This window comes from Trichoplax adhaerens, genomic scaffold, assembly GCF_000150275.1.
Source record: "Trichoplax adhaerens TRIADscaffold_7 genomic scaffold, whole genome shotgun sequence".
Classification (NCBI taxonomy): Eukaryota; Metazoa; Placozoa; class Uniplacotomia; order Trichoplacea; family Trichoplacidae; genus Trichoplax; species Trichoplax adhaerens.
Genome location: NW_002060949.1, coordinates 530,190 through 546,382, shown reverse-complemented (window position 1 = coordinate 546,382; position 16,193 = coordinate 530,190). Strand labels below are relative to the sequence as shown.

General features: G+C 32.4%; 3 protein-coding genes across 3 annotated transcripts; 2 read left to right on the top strand and 1 right to left on the bottom strand.

Moving 5' to 3' along the window:
• Positions 1–2,103: 2,103 nt before the first annotated feature.
• TRIADDRAFT_57842 (uncharacterized protein) lies at positions 2,104–5,797 on the top strand (the record flags this gene model as incomplete). The annotated part of the gene is made up of 6 exons (XM_002114206.1): positions 2,104–2,695; positions 3,543–3,769; positions 4,072–4,219; positions 4,790–4,997; positions 5,299–5,390; positions 5,583–5,797. The coding sequence occupies 6 exons, from the start codon at positions 2,104–2,106 to the stop codon at positions 5,795–5,797; spliced, it is 1,482 nt and encodes a 493-aa protein (XP_002114242.1).
• Positions 5,798–7,599: 1,802 nt separating this feature from the next.
• On the bottom strand, positions 7,600–11,080 carry TRIADDRAFT_50452 (uncharacterized protein; the record flags this gene model as incomplete). The annotated part of the gene is made up of 14 exons (XM_002113887.1): positions 7,600–7,622; positions 7,695–7,770; positions 7,905–7,975; positions 8,073–8,127; positions 8,241–8,309; positions 8,379–8,468; positions 8,548–8,619; positions 8,720–8,862; positions 9,005–9,131; positions 9,428–9,572; positions 9,656–9,786; positions 9,901–9,968; positions 10,120–10,276; positions 11,036–11,080. 14 exons carry the CDS (start codon positions 11,078–11,080, stop codon positions 7,600–7,602), a joined length of 1,272 nt encoding a protein of 423 aa, XP_002113923.1.
• Positions 11,081–12,525: 1,445 nt separating this feature from the next.
• TRIADDRAFT_57840 (uncharacterized protein) lies at positions 12,526–12,942 on the top strand (the record flags this gene model as incomplete). The annotated part of the gene is made up of 1 exon (XM_002114205.1): positions 12,526–12,942. One exon carries the CDS (start codon positions 12,526–12,528, stop codon positions 12,940–12,942), a length of 417 nt encoding a protein of 138 aa, XP_002114241.1.
• Positions 12,943–16,193: the final 3,251 nt, after the last annotated feature.

Genomic DNA, 16,193 nt, shown 5'->3' with positions numbered 1-16,193 from the left:
CCCTCTCAAAAAATTTTTGTAATTACCGTCATCGCAATCCGTTACTAATTGTAGCAAGATAACAAAAGATACTTTATTCACGTTAGTAAAATAACTGATTCACAATTAAAACACTACTAAAGTTGATTAATAGGGCTATATCGTATGCTTATTCGCTGTTGTAAATTACAACCAGTATACATTTACTATTATGTGAGTTGATAAAGGATAAGTAAATTCTTGCATTGATTTTGGCTTATTGACGTCTATGATTGATCAATATGCATCTGTATGAGGCTTTGGCTATCTTTCTGTCCTTGATTGTTTTGTAATGTTGCGATGATTTAATTAGCATCATTACGTCATTAAATTATTCATAAATCTGTCACTGGAATGATTATTGTCAAGTCTTAATTTAAAGGCTTTTGTTACTGTTTCTATCGAAGGCGGTGCAATGTTGAGTTTTTAGTCAAGCTTTTGCGTGATTTATACTCACAATCGTTTATCCTTACTGACTGGCGGAAAATTGCATCAAAAGTTCTTCACTTTTTAATTATAGGTAATATATCTTAAGGTCAAATTATATTTATAGATATAGCAATATCTACGTTACTAAACAAGAATACTATGATGTACTGTAGACTAACAACACTGAACTCTACAGTATCCTCGACATGTTACAGTGCTTTCGATGATCGATGAATTGTGTAATCGTTGACTAATGAAGTTCCTCGTTCTTGGTGTTGTTTGTTTTAGTTTTCTTTAGGTTCTAAAATTAATATGTTAAATTACGTTCTGACTACTTTTAATCATGAAGAAAAATGCCACAGAATAATTAGGACAACGTTTTGTTAATTAGTATACGCATATATTAGAATTTTACTGGCTGCCTATCTAGATAATTTGCTAAATCAATCAAAGTAATTTATGTACGATGCTACAACTGATTAATGAGTTACAAAAAATTACAACACTTTAAACACATTAAAAATATTTCCTTACCGTCTAGTTTTGATGAAGAAAACTTACTCATATCATCAGAGTTCAATCATTTAAAATAGTTAATCAGTACGGTATGCAACGGAAGGAGAATGATAAAATTTTTGAACATTTCTTCTACAATCTACAGTACAGAATTTATGAATAATTTGCTAGGGCAGTAATAGCATATCAGTTCCGCTAATTTTACAAGTAGCACTTAGATGGTTTTAGTGAAGTGAAACCATACTGTACCATTACATCTTTTTACGACTTATCTTATTGAGTTAGCAAACTATTTTCCGATATATAACAGTGAAATCTACCAAATCAGCGTGGTGAATCAGTGTAGTAATTATAACTATTGTATAATCGCAGCGTTTTCCGTGAGACTTACATGTAAATATTAACTGATTTTTGACGGGAAAATTTTGTTTAATAATATCGGACAACGATAAAACATTAGAAATTTTTACTTTTAACTTTAATACCGAACTTGGAATGTCACGTTGCTTGAAATGCCCATCATTATATAGTTCTTAGAATCATGATTAATTTTAATTTCGTGAAATCAGTTTTTTATAAAATTTCGTTACTATAAATAAATGTTAACACTACTGAAATTATTATATTGTCCAAATTACGTTAATTTCATTGCATTTAGAATAAAACTGATGTTATTGCATCAAAATCTAATTGATACATAAAATGTTTATGACCTAATAGTGAATCAATCCTCCCTCTCCCCTCTCCCCTCTCCCACAAAAAAATTATGACTATATCCTATTCAGTTTCACGTTTGTGTAGGCATATAACATATTCAGTAAATTAGCGCTGCCAATTTATTGTTAGATGTCAACTCAGTAGCTAACAGACTATTACTTTAGTACAAAATTAGGAAACGATGAATAACAGTACAGTTAACGAAGTTAATCTTTGTCTTCTTAAGGTTTTATATATCAAGTTGGTACTACGGTAAAGAAACGAACATAAACCTGCGAAAACTATAATGCATTAGAAGTTTTTATTAGAAAGTTGGAGAATTTACAAGTGATCTTCTATCCAGTACTTATTTCCGATCATTGCAATATTTGATGCTATAAATTCCTTCTCAATTAAGCGAACCTTTTATAATATTAAGCTATCATGGAAACTGCTAACAACGATATTCAATCAACAAATCTAGAGAAAGATTTCGCAAATGCTACCTCTTATCATGGTTTTGGACAGTTTTATAAACCCCAAACGACGCACTACCGACGATACTTTTGGATGTTATTAACGGTAGTAGCGACTTCTGCATGTATACTCCAATCATCCAGAATCGTTATAGCAGCGTTTCAATATCCAACAAAAATTACATCTAAAGTCCGATATTCCAACAGTTCAGTCTTTCCAGCTGTAACTATATGCAATTCCAACTATTTGGATAAAACTAAGATGGATCCGGATATCTTGGCGGTGGTCAATTCTGTATTTAGTAATTACAATCGATCTGCATTAGATCTTGTAAATCTTGGCCTAACACCAGAAATAATTGCGGCTAGATTTGGACAGCATGCAGATTATGGGTTTTTTGCTCGAGCTTTTGGATTTAAACTTAAAGATATTATCCTTGAATGTACCTACCATAACTTTAATTGTCTAAATAGTTTTACTGAAGTTGTCGAACCCAATTTTGGTCTATGCTATCAGTTTAATGCAGGAATACTACAAAGAGGTGGAAACGGAAATGGAGGTACCGTACTAAAGAAATTTAGCCATTTTCATTGGAGATGGCATTGAATGAAATTGAACTGATCTTTCATCGAATTAAATACGATCAGAATAGCCTAATGATTCTATTATACAGCACCAACACTTTAAATGGTTCAGTTATTATGTAGAGATATCAATATAAGATACTATAACGTCGAAAAGTAGTTGGTCTCAGTTTTTCATCGTTACTAGAAACGTTTCATAATAATCACTAAGTGCTTAGATGATCATGTGAAGTCTTGAGAACTTAAGCTGATCTGAAATTATGGCAATTCTTATATTTGCAGGAAATTGCCATTTTGAATTTTTACGTAGAATAAGATAGATAAATCTTTGCTCAAATCAGTTATCTTTGTAGTTTTGTCTAAGACATTCATCTCTGTTCACGCAAATCTTGCACAGATTTCAATGCATTTTTAAATAATCGGTGAACTGATTAATTTCAAAATCCAACCCTATTGCCAAAACTTTAATTTTATAAACTGAACTCGAATTCAGTACCCTAAGGTGACCGAGATCTGAAAGAAGCTGATATATTTAACCTTGTTCTAAATTTCCGATATCTATACTGTACGAGCAATTGCAAGTCAGGGTATTATACAATCGGTGGAAAAGAATGATAACGACCTTAATCTTACATTTACTGAGAATAGAGAACAGAGGACAAAGTACAATAAGCAAATCTTCGAAAGTATAGCAAAAAAGATGCATAGTAAACGATATCGAAAATTTTATTGTAATTGATGAACCAGTGACAAATTGTTTAATTTAGATTATGTGCGGGTAGAAAATAAGAATTGGATGTACTTATTTGTTTATTACTTTAGGCAATAACTCTTCGTTCCATAGACAAGTTGGTAGAGGGCCTTCGTTTGGCTTACAGTTGGTACTAGATGCGGAACAGTACAAATATAGCACACTTGATTTTTTTTACCGCTATCAGGCTGGATTTATTATAGCCATACACGATCAGTTCGAGACCAGTAGTATGACTATTAATGAAATTTCCGTTGGTGTGGGCAGATATACCAGTATTTCTTTACACCAAACTCTCGTAAGCACCATTTCGAGAAAGATGTTTTATATTAGCGCGTTGCATATGAACTTAGCTTTTTTTCTAACATTTTAAATTTAATTCATCCAATACTTATACGCGTAGTAATAATGCTAATATAGTCATAGTAAGAACGATTACTTATGAAATTTTCGTTGCACACCATACTCTTATCTATCTATTACTATTTATCATATTGATGCAAGTAGGCCTTTATTGCTGTATGACTTGCAGAAAGATGCGTTATACTGTAGAAAGTACTTTTGTTTCTAAGGAATCGTGATATGAGTTTGTAATTACAGATAGAAAAGTATTTGAAACCACGTTGGGGAGAATGTGACGATCAAGAACTAGCATTTTATAGGAAATATACCCGCGAAGCTTGCAAACAAGAAAAGGAATCACTTTATGTTATGAATCTATGCAAGTGTAGATTTAAAGAAGTGTCAGGTAGTTAAAAATATTAGAATAATAAATTGATTCGTATCAACATATAGTCATTATTTCCAATCTTAATTAACAAAAGTATAATATTATTTGGTTTACTTTATTCCATGTTATTGAACTTCCACTTTCTTAGAGGTTAAACTTGATATATGATTCCCTAAATAGGCCGCCATTATAGAGCTTTTACTCTAAATCTGTTTTCACTTTGTATATCAGATTTTATCATATTTAAGGCAGATAGCATATACAAAGCAACGTAACTTACATTATTATTTTGTTTAATGTTTAGATATGTCATTCAATTTTATTATTTTCGTTATATTTTTAGTTGGAAAATTTATTCATACAGATTTTTAAGTCAATTAATTTGGATTAACTAATATTTCTATACATTAGAATCTACTGTGAACTACACTATCTGCACTACATTTGACACTATTACATGCGTTATACCACAGCTGGGTAAGCGGTAGCCGATATAAAAATATGATAAATATATCAGAATTAATCAGGTAGTGGTATTTTTAAGGAATTATTAATGGAAATTCTATGCATTTTTTAAATATATTGTAGACCTAGCATCGCGAAACTATAGAATATCGAATTCATGCAAAATTGCATGTGCACGTAAACTGTTCCCTAAAACGATTTCCAGCTCTTCAATTGGAACTTTAGCTTACGGTAATATTTTAAATAAGCGATTAGATCTTTCGACGAAACTTGCATATATGCAGGGGTTAGGTTTACTTCCATCGTCATATACTGTTCAAGACTACATCAGGTATTGAGTATAGCAAATAAATTATACAAAACTAGAAACCCACTAGTGACATGTCGTATAAATGTGCTGCTATTCGCTTTGATATTATTATAATTTTATTTATTAATACACGTATTAATTGAAAATTAAATCGAATAGCGTACGTGATCTCCTGATCATAACGTAGTAAAGCATAATTTATGTATAATTATATCATTCTTGTAAGAAATATGTACTGACATGATATTAAATAACTTAAATGTTCAATTTTTAAAAATTAAAGTAAAAATTTAATCCGAAAAGCTTTTTCTTATTACACTAGGGATAACATTGTGCAACTAGACGTATTCTTTTCGGATTTAGCTCATACCACCGTACAACAAGAGCAAGATATTACACCCGAAGAGGTTTTAAGTAAGTACATGGTTCGCCTTGATAATTACAATCGTAAACTATTTCGTGTTAAGTAGCCATGGAAAAATCATAATTTTCTATTCAAATCTTTTACTATAATGTAGCAGATTTACCCTAGTCTAATTCTGTCAATCTGTTTAGACTATAAAGTAAAAAATTTCCCAACATTAACTTTAATTTTCAATACCTCAGGTAACATTGGTGGGCAACTTGGTCTTTTTATTGGCGTCAGCATGCTAACTGTTTGTGAAATTGTATTCTATATTTTTGATAAGATGCAATACTGGCCTCAACGGCGAAATAGAGACAACAGGCAAACTACTCCAGTAGATTTTGAAATGAAGAAATCAAAAGTTAATAACAACGCAAATACAATTGGTGTAATGGGATATGGAGCTGAAACTTAATTTGCCTCTTATGTGTAACAGCGAGTGAAATGAACCGTTCAGTAAAACTATCGTCCCCAAATTATTTTCTATTTATGTACTCTCTTGTTTCGACTATTGCACCGTATAACTATGGTTATCGATAGCTAATTTTAACTTTACTCGATATGTCAAGAACAAATCATCACTAATATGAAGCTTGCAGAAACTCCTGCTGAAGTCAGCAGAGCTAAAACAATATTATTTTTTAGTATCTTATAATTACAATGATAGTATTGACTCCTATAAGTATGACGATTTCGGTAGCCATTGTAAGTGCATAGGTTCAAAGCCAGCTGAAAGTCACGCGTGATATCTGAACGCTGTATAACAACAGAATGATTGATATGATACGAGCTGCAAAGGCGCAGATGAGCGTACCCTAATACGTGTAATTATTTGCATATTAATTGAAGGGAATATACCATGATATTTTCTTTTCGTTATTTATACACACATATTATTTACTTGTTCAGCGAAATCAATATTATTTATGTAATATCTATTACGAATTATCATTAACTCTGCCCTAAGGTAGATTAATTAAAAGTTTTACTCACTAGATTTAATTAAAGTGATAAAATGTTTTGGTCATCGAGATAGAACATCTGACATTCTTAGGATTAGAATTATAAAGAGACGAACTTTAACGCTATCTGTTAGTAATTTACACATTATCAATAAATCTGATCCGTAGATATTACAGTATAATAAATTTAGGACATTATTGAAATTTGTGCCTTTTTCATGATATTTGTGATTCTTTTTCAATCAGAATTTACAAGTAGCTCTCAATTACTTTACCTTTATCTTTAAGATCGGTATTGCACGTTTACCTTACTGTATCGGCACTATAATGCAGCAAGAAATTTTCCAGGTTTAATACTATATGGATGTAAGTGCACTTATTATATTACGTTCAGATTCTATACTTTGCTGTAACCATTCAATCGTTAGGGCTACAGTAGTAACTACTCTTTATTACATCAACAATACGATCGATATCGAGCCAGGCTTATATCATATATACATAAATAGCACTATTTTAGTCAATTTAAATAAGCAGGTATATGCCAAAGCTTAGTGAGCTTGTAAATTTATCGTTCATAAAGTTTCATGATGGGTTTATTATGCTTCAGGGAGTTTATTAGGTGTAATATGCATATCTCATACAATATTTTAACGCGAACGTAGCGATAAAAAAGATAGAAACTCTGTTTACACTGTAAACTTAAAAAAGTTTTTATTTCATATTATAATTATGCAATAACAGTTATCTGGGAAAACTTGTAATGTGACTCTGGGCAAAAGTTACACAAGGAAAATGAACTTTCATTATAATTTTATATGAGATAACGGACTGCGTATCAATTTTCTTTAAGCAAACTTATGCGACTGACGAAATTTTGTTAACAGATTATAATATATCTTCACTTATTGTAGCTGAATACACTAGTAGTTGCTATCAATCAATACCTTTCATCGCAAGCTGACAGACTGCCATTGTAAATCAGTAACCTCGGCTGCTTTATGCAATGACTAAATGTTTCACACACGATCATACAACATATAAAAGTATAGCTGAATATTGCCTACTGCTATAACTACGTACGATGTTACAAGTACAGAAGATAAACAAGAAATTAATCTACGATTTCATTAATTGCAAAAATGATAACAGGACGCAAATATAAATACATGAAAACAACTGATTGGATTACCATGCTATGACTGAGCTCGGTAAGTGCGAGCCTAAAATTCCTTTGCGATAATAGATAATCCAACTAACTTGTTCGAACTTGATAATCTGATCAATCAAATACCAGGTATAGAGGTTAATTAATTTAAAAAAATACACAAACATCACATTAAGACTTACCTCCGTTTTTCGTGATATAGCGTACCCAAGGAAGGGCCTGATAGCCTCCTTTTTCGACAATTTTTAAGTAGCGAACCTAGTATTGATCAGCGTAACGATTAGTTGTGATTACTTTATACTAATTATTTTTAATATCTAGAGAGTGTTTACTGCGCTGTTGTCTCCTATGAGCTAGCCTAGATCATTTTCAAAATAAATAAATACTTTTACCTGAATTCCCGACGTAGTAAAATAAGGAATTTCGAATTCTACGCGAATTGGGGGTCTTCTATCTGCCTCTTCTGTAGATAATATAATCATAGTTATTGAAGCTATTTAGTATGCGACATCATTAAAAACAATTAAAATAGAAATTGTTTAAAATTTTTGGATTTTAACCTCCTTCAATACTTGGTAATCCAAAATGAGCACGCATAAGAAACTCTTTACCACCCTATTATATTGCAGAAAATACAATGCATGAAAAGTAAATGCTACTCCGAGACTTAGCTAATACCAATGGTTAAATCTATACACTGAGACTATGGCTTAAAATATTAAAATTACCGGGAAGGACTTAATCGACCATAAAATCTCGTTTTTTTCCGGGGCATAGCGGACCGCTCCAACATTTGCCTAATTGTTGCAAGAATAGGGTGATAACTTAGCTAAGAGTTAAAAGTTACACTTCTTTACGTTACTCACCTTAAACTTTGGCGAATCGGCATCTGGAGGTACAGGTACTCGAATAATGACGTTATTTGCAGTTGAGCGGCGCTTAAACTGGCTTCTAGCCTAAATTTATTATTACGTCAGAAGTTAGACATTGACATTGCTGTTAAATTTTAACATATAAATAGCATAATGAGACTACCTTTATCATATATTCAACTCTACTGTGAGAATGTCGTTCAATAACCGCTTCAATCCAAACTAATGGTTTTATCTATAATATAAATCGGTTGATTGATGAATAATGAGTTCGTAGCAATTAAACCCGTCGGCTATATATAGAGTTGCAATACAGGCAAGGTTTGTTGTCTTACCTGCGTACTTAAGCGATACGACATCAACTCAAATTCACCATCTGGAGGTATGAATGAAATTGTACGATCGTTTTCAAATCGCGATAAGCGCACGCACTGATGAAACTTAACATCTTCTAGGTCAACAGCTTTACTTCTAGTACCTGAAATAATTATACGGTCACAAGATAACGTATAATCCTTTGAAGAATAAGATCTTTATCCATCCTTACCATTCGCATATCTGTCTAAATTAATGAACAGATATTTTCGAAGTGTTTAACGGATATAGAATATAGCACTTACGTCCTGTATTTTCGAAAAGAACTTTATCATTCAAGCCAAGCCTCAATTCTGGCATACCAGTCAAATGGACTTTCATTTTAACTGATCCGACGATTTCACTTTGCACAACGTTACCGTTAGAATTTACCTACAACACATCCAGCGTATATTAAGGCAAACAAATCTACTTTGAAGTGTAGTACATTTATATCAATGGTAGTTGGATTAATGAATTCAATCATTTTATAAATATTTCTTAAGGGTAGCGGTAATACGTATGAATAAAGCTTTCGAATAATTATTTGGCTATAACAAATACAAAACGTATATTTACTGTGCAGTCTATAGTGTAAGCATATCCTGATTCGGTATAATAGTGTTCAGCTACAAGCAAAGTTACCCCATAAACAGTGAATTACGTGTTCAGATAGCAAATTAACGTACCAAAATATTGACAGATTCAATAACATCTAGAAATACTTCATTTTTGCGATATTTAATGTTTTCATTTCTCCATGAAACCGCATTAGTAACTGCCATCGGCAATTTAGGGGCTATTTCAAGCTTATGGGTTTCCTGTGTGATGTACCTGTAGCATATGACGTATATCAGTGTTGCGATTTTAAGAAGAATATGATCATAATAGGTAGAGATTTCCCTTGGCAAACATACTCTTTAAGAACTTTGCCTTCTGTAACTTGTGGGTATCCAAAATCAACTAGCTCGTCCAGTAGCTCGTAAACCACGATAAAGTTATCCCTAATACTCTCTTCTTCTAATTCTTTAAAGTATTCCAGTAATAACTAAGAGGAAGAAATGGATATTTTCATGACAAGTAACGATTCAAATTCATTTTCGATTTACGAAATATGAAAAAACTGATTGATGTGTAATAAATTTAAATACGATCATCTTACCGTCTGCAATTTATGAAGAAATACAAAAACAAGAGCGACATTGGCATTTTTTTTTGTTGATGCAACCACTGAAAATCGGTTGTTAAGAAATTACATCAAATTTATAAAGGAGTAAAATGCTAAAATTTACTTAAAAATTTTAGGGTTTACAGCACTTCGTTGTTATTAACCGCAATCTTCTACTGCTGTAAATAATTAAAATTATAGATTGGAGGATACTGTAAACGTTATTGTGTTTGATGTACATAAAAGTAACGCCATTAGACACTATAATAGGAGATAAGTTTCCCTCATCTTCATTCTCTAACACCAATGGTAAAAATTTATCGATAGCATGGCTGTGGACTTCTCCGCGATAATTACGTGATATTAGGACCTGGATGGAGCAGAAAATATCTTATTAGCTTATCTAGTATATTTTTTATTTTATATGGCAAATTTGTAAGTTTACTAAGAAAGAATTATAAAATAGAGGTAAACCATTAGAAACATCAACTATGTAGCATGCAATCAACGTTAATCTTACTTTTACTCTTCACATTTATAATTTCAACAAGTTAATTGATTGTGAGCATAAAGAGCTGATTTCAAAGCTGCTAGATAACAACATGTGACTAAGATATTTGTAAGCTGCTTCTGCTATAAATACTACTTTACTATTAGTCGGTTACAAATAAAATTGTGAGATTATAGTTTGGTTCCATTTTCTACTATCTTAACCATATCTAATTCACATATCAATTTCGATGATAACCTGCACATTGATGTCAGTGTGTCGAATTAAAAGAATTAACAGTACACCACGATCTTAAAACAATCTTAGGTCTGATTACTTATTAATTTACGATCATTTACAAACATGGAAAGTATTTTCTATTCGCTATCAGTTCAATAAGGTTTAGTTCATCCATAATATAATCCCAATCTCGATAACTATAGTTTGTATTGTATTAAATCATACAAATACAATAATCGTTTAGATAACGAAAATTTTTAACCAAAGCAACAACTTAGTAAAAGATATTAGTTTCTTGCAAGCAACCGAGTGCCGTGTCTACTATACACTACATACTACAGTGCGCTAGAAATTAGGAGCGTACGGACAATGGCTAGAGAAACAAAAATGATGCCATACAACCTTGCCCTTCAGGTCCAGGAAATAGATAGAAGAGATCGACATGTGAAGAAATTGATTGAGCACCAGTCTACTAGAGTCTTGTATTAATAAAAATAGTAGAATAGGTCTACTTCACAAGGAAATGACGATGGAAATCACTGAACCAGTGATGGATCTCAGATGATCAACTTGCGGTGTAGGTTAGCTAGTCAACAATGTCGTCCACCACCGTACTTGTCGGTGCAATATGCTGCACCATACAAGTTGCACCATATACAGTACAGTACAGTACGATACTGTACGTTCCTGTGATGTTAGTGACTACAGTATGCATGCATGATTCCTAACTGTTACCATTGCCTCAGACCTTACGGTGGTCCATACAGTACAGTACATGGCCATTGAATACAGTACAATATACTGTATTTAAAGGAACTGTACTGTTCTCTACACTGTAAGTCTACAGTGTACAGTACAGTGCTTCTGTACGGTACACTCTACAGTGCTGTACTGTACAGACCCTCTATGATGTCAGTGTACTCTACTCTATTAATACAGTACAGTAAAACAGTGTCTGATGTCGGAGGATGTACAGTACAGCACACTATAGAGACCCTTAAAGAGGGTGTGTAATAATGTACAGCACAAGTGTACAGTACATCCCCCGACATCAAATACATTCTCGTACAGTAGTGTACTGTACTGTATGTTGTGTATTGCTATCTAGAGTTAATACTAACAACTGTATTGAAGGTTCGTACTACTCTCAATCAGCATAGAAGACAAGAGATTGGACACGTAGTTGAAGTTATTGTAAAATTAACTACTAACTCCTATTCTCCCTTTATTGTATTGAAAAGCGCCGGGTTATATACTGTTCGTACAGTACTTTACTGTACGCCGTTCACACTTGCAACGCATTACCTACAGACTACAGTACAGTACAGTAAATGTTAGCTTTTCAGACGTTAATAAGGTTGAAAAAATACAGTACTACAGTACGGTATACAGTACAGTACAGTACTGTATCATTGAATAGTTAGCACTGTAGATGGTATCATATCATCCATACTGTACTGTACAGTACAGTATAGCTATCATTATAACGATTACGCCATCTTCAACGGTAGACCCTTATGCATATACTGTAAGCTTTGACGTCATTGTGAAAATGAAGAATAGAGTAGAGTACAGTACTGTATAGCGTAGCACTGTACTGTACTGCACGTCTTTACTGTACAGTGTACAGTACTGTACGTACAGTACAGTACAAAAATAAAATTCTAACTTTACAGTGAATAAATAAATAAAATTAAATTAAAATTAATTCAAAGAAAAGTAATGACTGTGGTTATTAATTATTAATTAATTAATTATAATTAGCAAAAGGCACAGATCGGCCTGGCATCGCTAAGTGTAAATAAATACTATATACAGTACTTACTGTATTTTTGGTTATAGTTAATGCAGTTTACTCTTTTTACTCTTCTTTAGTCTGTAGTGGCAATATGTGGAAACAGTTCTCAGCTGCTGAAACCCAGGCTAAAGCAATAAATCAACACCTCAATCCGCCATCACTAAAACGATTAAGGAGTGAAGATACAGAATATCAGCATACGTGCAAACCTATCGATGATCAGGAATCCTCGTTACTATCTGACAATAAAATTGGTCATTATACTGGTGTGATATCTCCAAGCAGATGGTTCATTTGGATCGAGTCTTGTAATGGTGTTTTTGAATCGGAAGTATATTCGCAAAGAAATGAAACGCTATATATACCCGTGAGAGATGATGTCTTAATTAATTTAAAGAATATTGAACAAATTAGCTTTGGTTCGGGAACATACTTTATTGGCGATATGCAAGCGCGATTTACTGATACCGCACAAGGCAAGTTCCATGTAGTACAAAACACAGGATAGTGCACCATTGCAGCCAACTAAGTGTAAATGTGTACTGTATACTATAGAGCAGTAATATTTACAGTCAGTATAGAACGATAAAAGCGGAATTAAAGCCAATTGCGAAATATATTAAAACAGATAATAATTCACTGTCAATACAATAGTCAGTGTATGACATCTAGTGAAATTCTGGTTCAATTTAAACCTAAATTGAAACTCTCGAAGGTGAAGCATTGCATTACCAATCTATAGCAAGTAAAATACTCACTGCTTTGCCGATCTATTGATTTTCTCAAATAGCAGCAACATAAGATAGCAACACTAACCACTGAACATAAGAAATTTATCTGAATTCAATGTAATACTGTATCTTGTTATTTCCTTTGAACCACATACAATACAGCATTAGCACTATTCTAATGAAGAATGCATGTCAGCGTGTGATGTCATAGTGTAACTGCTTGGCTAGATGGAAGGTCATTGAAATCAATCAATGATCATGATAGCATTCGCTATACAATTTTGTGTTCGAATGATCGTACTGTACTTTAAATAAAAGATTACATACAGTTGCTATAGTAAAGTTGGTTTAAGGCTAATTCCGAAATAGTTTAATTTGAATTATTGTCTTGTATGAACAATATACTGTATTCGTATTCGATACTCGTCATCTTAGCATTTCTATCATTGTATTTCGATGGCTGTACCAATACTGTACTTTATAATGAGCATCTATTTTCAAAGCAAGCCATGAATGTCTCTTGAAGGTACAATACAGTACAATTTATTCAACTTTACACTATTAAATCGAATTATACAATTACCCTAACAGCTACTGTCGTTTCAAGGGGCACGTTTATGCAAGACCCAAGTTCTACACATTTTCAAGGAGCAGTGGCATAGTAGCATCTATTACTATAGCTTCAGTGGGTCATACCACTGTAGAGGCTAACGCCATTATCAAACTATTTTAGAAGGTACTACTAGATACCATTCATACTTGCATAACTAATCGATGGAGACATCCTATGATGCTTTGTATCATACACTAAATACGCTTTTTTAGCAAACTTTATTATCAGGCTTTAATCGTAAGATAGTAGGATGATATACTTTTAGATTGTATTGCTAGCATTGTCAGTCAATTACAGATCATTAAATTATTTATCAAATATTAGTACTGTACAGTATAACTTATACAGTACTTAACCGGATATTAATCACCTCCTTAATCTGTCAGTGCCTCAGGATTGCAACTTATTATACTTGTACGTATATGCTTAATTTTTGTTTCTTCATGTTAGGAGATATAATTAATTTATGGCGGTATAGCCCAATTAAAGAAAGTCTTTACGTTTCAAGATCACTTCTATTTACGAATCCCCAGGTATAATACTATTGAAGTAATATCTCTATAATTTTCAAAAAACTTATTTATGAATTGCTTTTGGATGACATTTTATATATACGCGTACATATCCAATAACAGCTTTTATTCTATGCATGGGATTACGCCAATTTGTTAGTATATACGAGAAGGTGCATGTTGAGATAATGAAATTTTGTTAATAATAAAAATGAGGTATAAAGTATATTCGTTTGGAGTTTCACTTTTATTATACTATCTAGGGATTGTACGATGTCCATGTCATCTAGATATAATTTTATAAGCTTTCGTGCAGAAATGACTGACAATACTCACAAGAATGAATATGCTCAATTTTCATTCTGTATACGCATATTGTTATCATTGAAGGTAATCTTTTTTCCGTTTCAGGAATTTGAAAGAATTAAATCGAAGATATTATTACTGTAATGATATACTCTTTGGCGATACGCTTAATTACAGATTTAAACTAGCCGAATTAAAGCCTCAATAGAATAACAAGTCCATGAATCTGATAGTTACTGCCTTGTTGGTTATTCTTTGTGAGCTCGTAGAGATAATTATATAGCCAACAGAAGTGATCTATTCAGTGATACCATTATTAATTATGCAGATTTCTATCGTGATGTAAAATAAGTAAAACATAGTATAATGTGATTTCAGAAGTGCGATTATCACTGAATCCCTGTAAAAATCTATGTATGTTGTTCAGATTGCGATCTAAATAATAATGATTTATAGGTGTAATGGTTCCTTTAATCACCCATGTACTGTAAGCCTCACAGTGAAGGATACAGTCAAATTTTTATCCTCACAATTTTCCATGCGACTAATAAAAATCTACGCTTACACTCGCTTCGTAATTTGTACTATGAGATGATATTAATTTACCAATTAGCGTTACAATAGCTCCGTATATTACTGTAAAACTATAGTATAAGCTACAGTTAAGTTATAGATTAGAAGATCTTTCTTTTACTTTACGAATTGGAAATTCACGTATGGCCAGGACATCTTTAGTAAAATAATTCGTCAAACTTTAATTAGAATTATTTATCGCTACACAATACATAGATTTGCGGTTTACTTGCATTCGAAGATTCTTTCAGTTGCCTGGAAGGCTGTTTATCTGTCATGTCAGTTGATTTCGTAAATGCAAGTAAACTAAGGATAATTTGCTTAGTAATTCTATGTGTAGACTGGAATTACCTACAAATCTGTAAACACAAGGGTATATACGAATTGATTATACTCACAAGAGAAAAGTTGAGAGCGAGATTAAGACTGTCGTGCAATCGGTAGATTTTACTGTAATAACCGATAGAGGGATTACAGTGATAGAAAGTTGTAAATGTGATAGATGTAACTGTTTTCACTAACATTTGTGACTTTCGTACCGACTATAAATAATTGATGATTCGCATATTTCAGAATACATTATTTTATGGTAGTCATCTAGTAGAGTTGATGTACTACGTAGTAGTCTGTTATGTAATTTGCCTAAACATACGGTTTTCATTGAATGAAATCTATGTAGTTATGAATTGTAGTATACTGTACTGTACAGTAAATTATGGATATCTTATTTGCAGTCTGGGATTAACTGAGTATCTTCAAATATAAGCATACGCTCGTTCGTATGTAAACATTGTACATGTACAGAGGATATTGATTGTATCGGATAAAACAGATAATGTAATACTGTACGTACTGCATATTAGTAGATTTTTGTTTTTTGAGAAATACTATTTCCCTATCATTTTTATTATAGAATCAGCAAGCAACCTTGATTCCAAGAATGATTATTGGCCGACGAGCTCGAGTGGATGGGCTTATCATAAAAATTAGATTTCCTTTGAATTGGTTATAACGGTGCAATAAT